The sequence below is a fragment of the Belonocnema kinseyi genome, chromosome 4, assembly GCF_010883055.1.
Source record: "Belonocnema kinseyi isolate 2016_QV_RU_SX_M_011 chromosome 4, B_treatae_v1, whole genome shotgun sequence".
NCBI lineage: Eukaryota > Metazoa > Arthropoda > Insecta > Hymenoptera > Cynipidae > Belonocnema > Belonocnema kinseyi.
Window position 1 is genome coordinate 31614296 of NC_046660.1, and position 15344 is coordinate 31629639.

General features: G+C 31.6%; 1 protein-coding gene across 1 annotated transcript in view; it reads right to left on the reverse strand.

Annotated features, from left to right (window-relative positions):
• LOC117170822 (acidic mammalian chitinase-like) overlaps positions 1 to 14854 on the reverse strand; it is a 59311-nt gene extending 44457 nt beyond the window's left edge. Inside the window, exon 1 of the mRNA XM_033357864.1 lies at positions 14810 to 14854. Coding sequence (XP_033213755.1) covers positions 14810 to 14854 — 45 coding nt within the window. The remainder of the gene's footprint in view (positions 1 to 14809) is intronic.
• Between the last annotated feature and the right edge of the window lie 490 nt (positions 14855 to 15344).

Sequence of the window (15344 nt, forward strand, 5' to 3'; positions counted from 1 at the left end):
TTCGACGATTCTCATCAGAGTTTGATTAGTAATTCAAATTTCTAAAACACTGTTGTATGTGTCTATTAAGTATTATTATTAATAAAGGAAGTTATTTTATATCAATACATGTTTTTTAAATTTATATAACCTCTTTATATTAATAAATGCGCATTTTTTAATAACCATAAGTATTTTTATCAAACAAAGTCACCCCCATAAAAGATCCACGAAAACATATTTTCCAGAAGGCTTTTTCCTTAGTTTTTCATATTTCCATATTTCATATTTAAAAAAAAACTCATGAAAGTAGGATTCTAAGTTAAAAATTCTAAATTAAAAATCCGAAACACAAAATCCAAAAAGATTCTTAAAAAGCACATGCGTGGGTACGGATGAACCTCAATTATTAAAAACTATTAAAAAATGAATTAATGGTAGAAGTTTTCGTGTTTTTGACCGTTTTTTGCAACGTAAGTTGTTTTAAAAAGTTGTTAAATGTTAATGAAAAATTATGATCGAGGGTCATATGATAGCGATACACATTCTCAAAATTTCCTCCAAGTTTGAGACAAATCGGCCCAGTAGATCGGCCGGAATCGTGGCCGCTAGCTTAAAATACACTGTTTCGAGACAAACGCGTTCAAAATTTAACCCTTCAGTGAAACTCGTTAATCTTGGGTTTTCGGGGACGCTGAAAACGAACCCGACGTCAAAATTGCAAAATTCAATATGGCGGACGAAATATATGAAAATTGATCCAAAATGCTACATGTTTGCTACTCGGGGGTTTTCAGGGTCACTGAAAACGAATCGAACCTCAGAATTGAAAAATTCAAAATGGCGGATTGAATATGGAGGACGAAATATATGAAAATTGATCCGATTTGCTTGATGTTTGCTACTCGGGGGTTTTCAGGGTCGCTGAAAACGGATCCAAATGATTAAAAAACCCGCACTAATACTACCGGATAAGTACTGAAGAATTGTGCAATTCGTTTTTCAGGACATGTTTTTTCGATGTCGCGGCGCCAGATCGAGTTCACGGAGCCCGACCTTACATTAAAAATTGGTTCATGCACACCGTGCGTTACGAGCGCTTCGGGGGGCCTCGCGGCGTATTTCGGTTTTCAGACACTTTCAGCACGCTTTGAGACCAACCATGAGAGCTGGTAAAGTAAGTTGTATGGTACAGCTAGTATAGTTATAAAATGCTTGCGAAAGATAATAATAAAAACGTATGGAATGTTTAAATAATATTTCTGTCGGTATAATATCAAAAGAGAACCGGAAAGAAATTTGTTAATAAAAAATACCAAGGAGATTACTTCAAATGAATGGTGCATAGTTTTTAATAAGTAGACAAAATTGTTTATTTAAGGCCATGTGAGTGTAACCTTAAAAATTTGTTACATGTTTTTAAAACCCAAATTACATTTACACGTAACGCGATATCGAGTTGAACATTTGGGAAATTAAATAGGACGCACAAAGAAACGTTTGTCTGATCCTAAATTTTTACAATTATAAAAAAAACTATTTTTTTGTATACAATAATTTTTTATTTTTTTATAATTATAAAAATATAGGACCAGAAAACGTTCCTTACTACTTCTCATTTGATTTTCCAAATTTACAACTCGACATCAAGTTTTTTGTGAACATAAATAGGGTTTTTAAAAACTATGAAATTTAATTTTTTTGTCTTATGACAACTAGTATACAATATGTGATTGTCATGCATTTTTCGAATGTCAGTAATTTCGGTAAGTAGAAATCGCTGTCCAGAATTCACAATAATATCTATGTATAAGTCACTTTCAAAGTCAACTATTGAATCATTTGGAAGACTAAATTATTACATTCGATATATACATTTCTATCTACTTTTATTTATTCATATTTTAATTTCGCCCTGACTCTTGATTGAAGTTGTAATACTAGTAGACACAATACTACTGTAATAATAAAATAGGGATAATCGATTTTGTTTGGGAATCAGAACGCTTGATACGCAAAAAGTTGTGCACTGGTACTCTTGTCATCCACCTTAAGTCATATGGAAATCGAAAAATACCTTTGGGCTTCTCCGTGGTCGAATATGAACCCTACTTTAACATAAACAGTTCAACCTAATTTTTGGTGAGATAAATCCTTCATAACGCATCATTATTTTAAACTAAGAAAAAATAGATTATTTATGTTTTACCTCTCAAAGTTAAGAAACATTCGGAAGAAATTTCTTAAAATTTATAAAAAATTTTCTTACATAATTAAACTTTTTCCATTTTTCTGAAATGTTTGAAAGTCATTACAATTTTATTTTAATTCTTGAAAGTAAATTGTTTTGGATGAAAAATTTCTTTCAAATATTTCCGAAAATTAGATGTTTCTCCTGAAAGCTGATCATTTACAGCCACACTCTACATTCAAGAATTTTCGGTTTAGATTGAGAAATTAAAAAATTTTAATTTACTGACCTCAATTGTAAAAATTTATAGAAGTTGTTGAAAAAGACTGTATTTTTATCTTCCTGTGTTAATTGGCTTTGAACTGCGCGCAAATAAAAAGCATAAGCAGTCGATAGCATATGATCAAAGATCAGATAAAATTAAAAGTAACAAGCTCAGTGGATCGTATTTGCTCGGTTGTGCGTTTAGCAGGTGTCAATTTTTTTCCCAATGATTGCATAGTCGATAATGAATACATCTGTATGTACGGCACCGTGATTCGTGGCGAGACTGTCAATCTGACGAATCCCAAAATAGGCAAAGCTTTCCACTCGCAGAATATTCAATTACTGAACATAATATAGTAAACAAGGGCCCATTACACATTTTATGCTTCGCATGATAGTAAACGAATTTATCGTCGATTGCATTTGTTATTAACATTTATATCAAAAAGTTCACTGTTTTTGTGCAGGTACATATCTCATCATTCTAGAAATGCATTGATTGGAAACCGAATATTTTTAATTGGATTAATTGGCTGTTTGTATTTAATGTCCGTTTGCATAAAAAGAGGGTTTTATTATTTATGGATAAATTAGCCTATTAGGATATATAATATCACCAAAAACATCTTCGATGCAAACAATTCCGCTATGTAAATAGTTATAGGTATAATCATTCTAGTTTGTAAAATATAAGTTTGCCAAGTAATTCTAAGAGAAACGTTGAACTCTACATTCATTAAACTAAAAAAATCATGAAAATTTGAAGAATGTATTAAATGGTGGAAATGAAAATTTAGCTGCATACGTTTTCAAAACTTCTGAAAAAATTACTTGGCAAAATTTTATTGCACAAGCTATGTTGATTGTAATGATGACTTTTTACTTGGCAGAATTTTTGACTTTATAGATGATTTTGGTGAGATTTTACTTATTTTGTAAAAAATTTTTTTAAATAAAATACATGTTACAAAATAATAAGAATATTAAGCAACCTACGGAATATAATGTATATAACTTCCATTGATATTAATATCTAGGATTTGTTCAGAATATATAATACGATATTGCACTGAATATGCTGACCTAACGAAAAACATGGAATCAATTTTGATACGTATTTTTGTGATGGATAGTAAAAAATTTGATTAAATATACCACACTTACCAAAGATAGACCAAATTTTGTATATGTTTTTGGAAAGGATAATACAAAATTGCACTAAATATCATTTAAAAATTCCTAAAAAAAAAACTTTCGAATCATTTTCCCATAGTACTTCTCATTTTGGTTTTAATTATCAAATGTATTGTGAAAAAATATAAAACTTCCAAATTTGAACCAAACGACTCGAAATACGGGAAAAAGTTTCAAGGCAAAATTTTAGTTTTTAAAAAGTCCTGCAAAATTTCTTTCAAACATTTTTTAGCATAAGTTGTCGTTTTTAATTGATTTAATTCAATTGCTATGTAAAAATAAAAATTTCAAGATTACGCCAAAAGACGCGAGATACGTCAAAACTCTAAAAGAATACTTGTAGTTTTTCAAAAGGATTGTACCTCCAGAGATTTGGAAAATGTATTCTTTACGTATAATTAATTTTTTTGCAATAAAAAATATTACAAATGTTTACTTTTGGAAAAAGATCCTTTTTTTCATTAGCTTTGATAGGAGTCAAACCCACGTGAACTGATTGCCGGTCAGTTACGTGCTCTTACCACAAAGCTAAGGAGGGCATAGAATTTTTTGTCCCAAAGTTGTATATGATGCCTTTAGAAACGACATTCTGTGTAGGATGAAATTTCCAATTCTTCAACAATTTACTGGACGTTAAAGTTTACTTGGGTTCCCTTTCTACCAGAGATAATTAAAAAAGAGGATCTTCTTCGTAAATCAGCATTTGTAATATTTTTTATCCCACAAAAAAACAAAGATTGAAATTTCAATTTAAAATTTTGAAGACTTCTGGAAACAATGTTTTTAAGAGTTCTAAAATTTCAAGCATCTCTTCTAAAGAGATGAGTAGAGGGCGTTATATTTTTTACCGACAGTATTTTTTACGGGCCATATAGAGAGTCCACTTTCCAGTTTTTTCAACAGGGACATTAATTATTTCAATATCAAGCAGGAGAAAAAAATTCTATGAGAAATAACTAAAATATTTCTAGAACTTGAAGGTTTTGTATACAAATTTTTAAAATATACCTATTATTAATATCTATTTGGTGTTGATTTTAATAAAAGGTCACAGTCCTTTAGAAAACCGATGCAATTTTGCGAAATTTCACGACCTTGATTTTTCCTATATCTATGGATTTTAAGCTTCTGTAACTAATTATAAACAAACTAACCGCCTGATCGAAAACCCGAGAACACGTATGGAATCGTCGTCAAAATATCTAAGTATGCCTTTTTTGTTTGTCTTAGTATTTATTTTATAAACAATTACACAATTTTGTAATGTTCGCCATTTTTTATAAACAAATAAATTAATAGCAGTCTCTTCGAGGTACTTGCACGTAGATTTTGATTATATACTCAAAGTTGCTTATAACAATTGCAGAATATTAAGAAATTATATAATTGGTTTTAGAATGGTCAAAGAAAAAGTGCACTTAAATATTTCAGAGACAAACACAAGGGTGTTTTCGGTTCTTCGACCGGACGCTTAGTTTGTTTATAATCAATAACAAAAGTTTGAAAGTCATCGATTGCATAGAAATGTATAGTTTGGATGCATTATTTTGTCGCTGGGCGAGCTTGGATAAGACAGGTTGGGTGCCAATAAGTCTGATATGGCAATGTGTGTTTAAATAAGTTAGAAAATTGTTGCAAAAATGTAAAATAATGCTAAAAACTTTTTATTTGTTTAAGCAATAATTTTTTCAAAAAATTAAAACTTTCTTTCAGATTTTTAGTAGATACTTAAAGTTTCTGTGCAAATAATATATTTTTTATTAATAATTGAAGAACATGAAAAAGTGATTTCATTGTTTAAAAAATAGTTTAAAAAAGGATAGTAGTGCTAGATATAGAAAACTTTCGGATTGTAAAATATCCGTTTTGCACTGCGAAAATAATGATCGACCTGCACCAATGCTTTTCAAGCGGTTTCAATTGGTGAACTTAGTATCGATAGATTCGATAGCACTGCACGCAAATTCCAGGGAATCCTTCGGGAAAACGTGCTTGCATGTCTATTTGTACCTCTGCGCGCTCACATACGAATAAGCCTGGCTTAAAATAATCCAAGCTCGGAGAACGAATTCCGAACGACGACGCAGAACAATTTCGGAAAATCTTCCCGGTTTAGAATATCCATTTATTTACGGTCTCATGATATGAATGCAAACTTTTTTACAGGAATTATTCAACAAATACGCAAGCTATGCGCTCGATTATTGAATTTTTCCATTTTATAAATACTAAAATGTATTGCACTGAAAAGGACTAGCTTCGTCAAAACTATATATTTTAAAAATATGGCGATCTATAAGAACATAGCTACCAACCTTATAAAATAAATAAAAATAAATTCAGAGATGAATTTTCAATAAAATAGTTGAACGGTCAAGCATAAGTGTACCATATTCGACAAATAAGTTTCTTTTATTTTTATAGAAGTGGATGAAATTTTAAACTATAAAGATAAATTTCAAACTAAATAGTCAAATTTCCAAACAGAAAAAGATTGAAATTGAACCACGAACCGTTTGATACCTGCATATTTAAAAAAACCTCTCTTGGAGCGATCGTCTAAAACAACCACTTTCACGTTGGTTGTCTGAAGGATCCCCTCCGTTTGTGATTTAGCCCCTCGTTTTAGTACGCGTACTTACACGGCGAACAGCAGATAAGTTTAGTAATTATTATTTTCCAGCTTGATATATTATTTAAAAATATTTTGAATGTATGGATTTCGATGACTTCACGGAATTTAAGAAAAGCCTGAGTTTGGCCACTCTTGAAATTAGTTCAAATCCATAAAAATACGGTGCAATCATGTGAAATTCATTCACAGATCACAAAAGCTTAAAAGATTCCTAAAAATCTTTGGAAATATGTACTGTGAAATCTATTAAAATATTTTTAAATAATGATAAAATATAAAAGTTATGTGATATGCCCTAAAATATTTTAAAACACATTGAAAACATTTTTAATATTTTAAAATCTCTGAAAATCTCTTGAAATCTTCTTTGATCGATTAAAATGCACATATATTCTATAAAACTCTTTTTAATCTTCTAAGATTCTTTACCTAGTCTCTAGAATTGATTTGAAATCATATGAAATCCTTTAAAAATATGCTCAAATTAAAAAAAAAAATTAAATTTATTTGTTGAAGATCCATCTCTTTGGTTGAAAATTTAAGTACTCGTATTTCATTTAAATTCGTTCTTTTCTACCGAAAAATAATTCTTTAAACTGTAATTATAATTATTCCATTTTTTGTTCAAATTTGATAGTTTTTAGTCTAAAATTCAATTAGTTGGTCCTAAATTAACTTTTTTGTTGATAATTAATATTTCGTGTTGAAAATCAAACTGTTTTGTAGAGAATGAGCCTTTTTGGCTTGAAAATGTAAAAATTTGATTAATGCTTTTTTCGCTTAAATGAAAAGAACCTTTCTTACTTTAAAATTCAACTCTTTGGGTAAAAATATTATCGTTATTGGTTAATAGTGCTAGTGCTTCGTTAGAAATTAAACGGTTATGGTAAAGGACTCAACCATTTCGTTCAAAATTCATCCTTTTTAGATACATTAAACCTTCGTTAAATTAAATTTACAATACTTTTTGGTTAAAATATGATCTGTTTATTTTTCGTTGAAATATCAGCTTTTATATTTTTCGTTAAGAAATCGCCCTTTTGCTTAAATTCTGCTGTTTTTATATTAGAAACTAATATAATTTGTGGCTTGTTGTATCAAATACTATTTTGTTGAGAATTAAGATTTTTGATTAAAAATTCAACTACACGGTCCAAAAATCCAACTATTTTGTTGAAAATTCAATTAGTTTGTTAACAATTCAACCATTCTTTTTATTTTAATGTAATCTTTTTCGGTCGAAAATTTAACTCTTTTGTAGAATATTTATCTTTGGAAAAGTAAATTCGACTTTTGCAATTGAAAATTCAATACTTTTTGTTTGAAGATTAATTATTTTATTTTTATTTTAAGACCTTAATTCAATTTATTTGAAAATTGGTGATAATTTAACTATTTTATTAAAAATTCCTCCCTTTCGTTTAAGAGTTCAACTATTTGATTAAAAAATTATCATTGCAGGCTGCCAATTCAAAAACTTTAGTTAATATTCATTCCTTTTTCTAAATTTAACTGTTCAAAGTCTTCTTAGATCGAAAATTCGTTCCTCTGGATTGAAAATTCATAACTTTTGGTAGACAATTTTTTGGTTGAAAATTCATCTTTCTTGCGTTACCCTCTCATTTCAGTACGCGTACTTACACAGCAAACAGCAGATAGACTTAGTATTATATATTAATCTCTGGTTTATTGTATTGCTTTTAAATATTTAAAATTCACGGATTTCAAGGAATTCACGAAATTGAAGCAACTCAAGAAACGCATGGAACTCACGGAGTTCACGCATTTCATGGAATTCATGAAATTGACGGAATTAAAGCAATTTAAGCAATGCATAGAATTTACGGAATTCATTGAATTCAAGGAATTCAAGGAATTCAAGAACTTCAAAGAATTCACGAAATTTACGGAATTCAGGAAATCCATGGAATTCACTGAATTCAAGGAATTTAAGAAATTCATGGAATTCACGACTTTTTAAGGAATTTACCAAATTTAAGGAATTGAAGGAATTCCGTACATTTCTTGAGGTCTTCAAATTCTTCGAATTCTTTGAATTCCTTGAATTCTTTAAATTGCGTCAATTGTTGAATTCCAGGATTTCATTAAATTCCATAAATTCTTTGCATTCCGTGAATTCCTTCAATTGTATAAATTGCTTGAATTCCATAAATTCCAAGAATTCCGTAAATTCAATGAATTCCTTGAATTTCGTAAAGCCGAAAAGTAAAAATTACTTAACTTATCTGCTGTTTTTCGTGTAAGTACGCGTACTAAAACGAGGGACCAGCTCACAAATGGAGTGGTTCCTTTAGACAACCAACGTGAGAATGGTTGTTTTAGAAGATCGTACCAAGAGAGGTTTTTTTAAACATGCAGGGATCGAACTGTTCGTAGTCAATTTTAATTTTTTTTTGATTGAAAATTTAACTATTTAGTTTAAAATTTATCTTTATAGTTTCAAATTTCATCTGTTTCTGTAAAAATATGATAAACTTCTTTGTCGAATATTGTAGACTTATTCTTGAAAGTTTAACTATTTCATTAAAAATTCATCTCTTTTTGTAAAAAATTATTATCTTTGGCTTAAGAGCTATAATATTGCAAAGAAAAATAGGACACTGATTCTTACACTAAAATGCAACTTTGGTACATAGTTTAACTTCAAACTAAAATCGTTGCTTTTTTAGACACGCCCTGTCGCTTGTTACTCAAGGAATATCTCATTTTCACTTCTCCTTGTAATTGAATCCTATGAATAAATGTTATAACTTTGATAGCAGACCGAAAAAATAAGAAAGCGACATGTAATTCCTTTGATAATTTCCTGTTAATTTCAGAACATCATGAGATGAAGAAATAGCCGAAAAGCTGCGAAAGATTTTAATTCCAAAAGGAAGTATTCAACCTCTTCGACGATGTTCCATATTCATGGAGCTCAGGTGGCGCTCTATTAATTTCACGATTCGCTCAAGGTTCACTCAGCGAATTTAGGTTGCTACCCTCTCGACATTATGCAGTACGTTTCAAAATTATCTCTTTAATAGATACATATTATACTAAATTATTAAATTATATAATAGCAAGTATTAAAGTAATAATTATAACAATATTTGTAAAGAAAGGAAGGTACTCTCCAAATCTAAATTAATGAAAAGTGAAACCATAAATTACTTAAGCGAAAATTTCAACCACTTATTGAGAGTAATTCACTATTTATTTTCGACGCTTTCAACTTGTCATCCGAATTTTTAGTAAAAAAGATTAATAAACAATATTACCAAGGGAAATTAAAATTCGAGGCTTCCTTTTTACTAATTTAGATTTAGAAAAATTTCTTCAGAATAAGGATATTTTATTCGCTTACTATTCAATTATTGGGTTAGCCAGAAAGTATTTATCGTCTTCATAGTTCTATCCAGTTTCTCTTGCGTTTCTTAAAGCCAGAAAAACTCAGGAAATGGTAAAGTTATTCCGATTTTGTTACTGCAAGACATTTTTCTCAAGAATATGATTTAAAAACATTTAATTTAAATTATTTAAAAATATTTTTCCTTAACATTTCTAGAAAAAATGGGTCCTAATATAGTCCATTTGGCATACATTTACCAAGTAGTATTTGTTTGTTTTTCAGTACAAAAAATGTTAAACAAATTTTGGCTTTAGTTTGTCAAGCTCTTTATAGCTTCCGAAATTAATGAGAGAAATGGAGAAATAATAAAAAATGTTTAGGCTGTTTCAAATTAAAAAAAATTTTCCCTAAATAGTACTTTTCTGCACTTAAATTTTCAGAAGTGATGGGCAATGTATAAAACCAAGAAAAAAACCTAAAAGTTTAACCAGCTTTGCAGTTTTTAACGCATTATATCGCTCAGACAATTTTTGTTCTCAACAGATAGGTGGAACCCTACATCTCTGTGGCGCCTGTCGAGACTGCTTTTCTGATAATGATGCAGGGGATTTCTCAATGCCAATCAGAAAGCTCTAGTCTTCCCTGGATGTTGAGGAGGATGATGCAGACGAGCTTGCGATGAGGACGTCGTGGATTCTCTTATCACGGATAGATAATTCTTACTCTGCTAAGCAGTCCTGGGTCCCTAAACGATTATTCTGCAGTAGGTGACCCCAAACTGGGAATCTCCTAGAGCCGTATCAGCAGATCAAAGTTCTTTAGACCCTGTTAGCTTGAAATTACTTTTAAAATTGACAAGACTTTGCAAGAGTTTCGATTAAATAAAAGTTAACCACTCTGAAATAAGCTTTAACATACAGGCTCACAACGATACGATTTGAAGTTGTAATTTAACGAATTCTTCCGTAATGCCGCCCTTGGATTGTGGCTCAAGCTCGGCTTGTGTCTTGTCCATGAACACTTCTTCAGTGTTTCACCTTCAAGATGCAAAAACCATGTCAGCTAATCTTTCTAAGTTAAACGCAGACATCATTAGTAATTAGAGGATTTGAACTAATATGGACTGATCGTAGAAGACACAAGGTAACGAGAGCTGGAAGAGTCGCTATTTGTATTCAAAATGATCTTAGATGCGAGTCATCTATTATAATCTTACTCCATTTTTAACCGTATAGTAAAACGCTGTAGTTATAGTTAAGTTTAATAGAAACGCCCCTCACAAGTCTAGGAGCTGAAATGAGTGCAAACATAGAACTGCCCTGAGTTAGTGATTTAGAAGAGGACTTAGCTTATTACACCTGTGAATCAAATCACATGATTTGCTCAGGAGATTTTAATATCAATACGGTGAACAATTCCCATACATTCTAGGCTAGGTTACTTCACATCTCAGGCACTTTATCGCTTAGGCTGGTTATCAAATATCCCACCCGCTTAGACCTGATTTTGGACCTCACCTTCGTGAACAATGACCTCCCACTTTTAAATGTGACAGTGAACGAACTATCAGGATTTGAGCCTGACTTGATGAAGCAAGTATAAAGTATAAGCAAGTATAAAGATGCGCTCTTACGTAACTTTGCAACTCGCTCTCTCCAGCTTAAAAAAGTCTGGCTAGTTTCTCAGATAGGCCTTCTGACAAACAGCGGTTGCATCCGGAGCACTAATCCGCCACATTCGGGCATCTGCTAGAAACATCTTACCTTACTTCCAGAATGCTTTAGCATTCGAAGATTTTCTCCTTAGTTAATTGCATCACATCTTTTATTTTGACAGTGTTTGATACTCGCCTCGCACTCTGGTAAAGCTTCGGCGGCCCATGTGGTGAATACTAGCCTAGCAAGGGAGTTTTTCATCTCCGGAGAATCGTGGGACTAGTACCTCTAGAGAAAAAGGTTCTCTAAGTACTTAAAGCTGCTTCTCTTGGTGGTTTGGAACCCACTCTGAACCGTAGGTCCCCCTTTTATTACCAAATAAGTGTGTCGGGGGTGTGTAAAGAAATAGTGGAGAAGGTACAAGAAAAATGAAAATATTTTTAAGGGCGCACAAGAAGCTAAAAATATCACAAATACCTCGTTCAGGGAGAGAAGTTCCCATCGGAATGGGGTTCAGGTATTTTATGCCTTTTTCCTAAATGCGATATCCCAGAATAATTTGGCGACTAGCGTCGCCACATTCTGCATTCCCTGTCAGACGTACTAGAGAAGTTCTGTCTTCAGCAGTTAAGACCCTTCATTGAAAAAAACAAAGTAGTAGCTGCCACTCAATTTGGATTCAGGAAGACCTGAATTCTAATAGAAGATTCAGGAAGACCTGACTTCTAATAGAAGTCAGTGAGTTGCAAAATTGAGCTCTCAGCTTACACATCTCCACGTAGATCCAGTGATGAGGGAAATCCTTCAGGGGTACTGAGTAGACCTATCTCGTTTTTTATTTACACAAATGACCTTTCTGATGTCGTAACAGATATTTTTCGAAAGATAGAGTTGATCTTCAAGGGTAGAATTAAAATAACTATAGACATGTATACAATTGATATACAGGTGTGTATCCGTTGTCAGCGGGAAGACATTGGTGACTAAACTTGTCATTGTATCGATAGGTAGTTTAGATTGCGACCTGCTTCTTAATTTCTCTCCATATGCTAATCAGCTCTCCTATGCCTCGTAGTAGAGGAAACCTTGCGCTTATTATGCAGTCGAATTAAGGCTTCAAAGAGCAAGTAACTAAAAAGGTCAAGGCCGCATATATCCATCTTAGAAAATTGTTTTCATTTTTTCGCGCACTCTCTCTCTCTCTAGTATTACCAATCTTATTTAATTCAAAAGAAAGCTCGTCACTTTGTATTTATTTTTTTTTATTTTACATTTTCATTAGAAAATTTCGTTATAATAAGTGAGTTTGTTATAATCGGGAAATGAATTCTAAATAATTATATAGACAGATTCAAGGAATTGAAGAAATATTTATTTATAAGGGGAACGTTACATATATCGGGGTTTTACTGCAACCGACAAGATTTCGGCTCTACTTCAGAAATCTAATTCTAAATCTAAAATTTTATATTAATTTCTTGAAGCAAAAAATAATATAACAAGGAACCTTTTCCCAATAGCATATTGCCCCTTAATTGTCTAGTGTCAGAAACATAAAATAATTAGGCGATGATTAGAACATTCTTATAAGTTTTCTTCAGCCAAGCGTATTGTTCCTGCGGATAAAAACGCAGACATAGATGTTTGACTGAAATTTTTTATTTAACAAATTGTACCTTTCATTTTTTGAAACGTCCTAGAATCTAGAACTTCACATAATTTACAATATCATTACTGGCAAATTTTTCGTATCTACGCTAAATATTGCTGCAGTTAGGAAAGAACAGCCGTTGTAAAAGATAGATGTTTCATGATTACACTCGTTACTTTCATATTCCGAAAAAATTAAACTGTATTTTATCCAGGACATTCTTTTGAGCTCTCTAATTAATAATTTATTATATAGATGCATAAGAAAAACTATAAAATTATAGTTTAGAGTAGAAAAAAATATTCCTTAAAATGTGCATTTTTCGTCAATTTAATCAGAATCATAATTGCATTAATTTTTATCTTATTGAGAATATCGCATCAGAACATCTCATTTTAAGCAAATATTGAATATTCACAAACAAAATTTCCTTGTTTAAATATCAGCTTCCCTCAGTCGAGATTCTTTATCCAAAAATCTCATGAAGGCTAAAAAATGAAAACGATGTTTCACTCGCGTGATAAGTAACTTACATAATGAGGTAAATATTCGTGGTTCGTAAATATTATTGTCTTATTTTTATATTATAGTTATCAAACATGACCTATTTAAGAATTTTTTATAATTTCAATTGCAGGCACCTTTTAAAAACATTTTATGTCTAATTTGCATTCGAACATTATGTTATTGATTTTGCGGAAAATATATTCACGAATCATCAAAAACTGGCAATACATGTGTTGTTTCTTATATAAAGGATTAATTAATTTTATAATTAAGATCTGATAACAATTTTAGCTATAAAATTGTTCATAAAAATATGACATATAAATTGACTTTTGTCTAGAACTGAATAAAAATTATTTACATGAGTACAAAAAAGATGCATCGATCTCAAAAATTGCTTTTACCAATGTTTTATATTATTATTTGTCCGACTTTTTTCGATTTTTTTGCTATAAAATTTTGTTGTCAAGATTAGGATATTCGAGGCGGCAAACTTATTATGCGGATTCAAATAAGATTTTTGCGTGGTGATTAAACCTGAATCGTTTAAATCGATATCGCCAATAGTTTTCGAGATGTTTTTCAAAAATAAAATTTTAGAGCTAACAAAAGAATTAAAACAAAATGTTAATTTGAGAATTTTCAGAAATTGGAAACGTATTGGGTTCAACAAAATCGTTGCTAGTTCGTATTAAAAGATGGACGCATCAAAATCTTACTGGGATTTAATGTTTAAATCCGTAAACATTAAACTTATCATCATGAAATGTAGACTTTCCAATTATATGTATTTTGTGCAGCCTTTTTTTGACTAACTGGAATATATTCATTCAAGGGTAATAATTTTATTTTAATGCCTATTCTTATTTTGACGTAAATTTTAAGGTAATTTGAAAAGATTAGTTTGATGAAAATGGCTTTATAACGAAAATTGTTACTTTCCAGTAAAACGTTATCCATGTTGTTCTACGGGTTTAAAACATATATGCTGCACAAAATAATGAATAGTGATTTTATCTACTTTTCACTTACTCAATCGCTTTACTCTTCACTCAAGTGATTGTTTGGAAAAAATGATGAATCTCTACAGCAAGAAATTATTTATGTAGCAACTATTTACTTTGATGAATTTTCGAAAATTTGGAGTAAATTGTATGAAACTCTTGGAAAACCTGTTCAGTCCAGAAGTGAATTATCGTGCGGAGGAGACCCAAAATGTTCTACCTCCTCCCTCCGCAAAAAAAACCACTACGATCGGACATCTTTAAGAATCACCTTCATAACTAATTTTATTATCGTTCTGGTAATGCCATATATACTAACGTATTTGGAGGCCGAGCATTTGTTTACGAGCCAGCCTGGCCTTTTTGACCATTACCTCCCCAAAACGAGGTTGCGCATTGGAAATCTCGGCCTTCGACATCATGGTTAGGCCTAGCAAGGGTATTATTGCAGCGTGATATCGCACTTCATAGCCCTGCGGCCCTCTTTATCGCATTCCAGCAGGATATGGTTCGGTGATCACTCACGCACTCAGTTAGGAAGTGGCAGTAGCCTTCGCAGTAGTAGATTTGGTTCTTCGTCTACTATCTTAGCCACAGGACACCCATCCCAGCTTCAGGAGTCCTGCATGGAGCAGTTTTGCCACAAGCTACTCCTTTTCCTATACGTGGGGATCCTCCGCAGTTTTCTCAAAACGGCTTCGAGCCGCGCGCTCCACTTTGACTCCATTCTCTTGGTAGACTTGGGTGCTAATCTGAGCCCTTCAACCTTATTTTCAGGGTTCAGGTCATCACTGCACCATTGCGAATCTGGGGAGCTCATGGTGTAGCGTCGTAATAAAACTTGGCATAAAATACTTCCATGTCCATTTTCTGTACCACTTTGATCACCTTTTAGAGTCCACCCCTAAT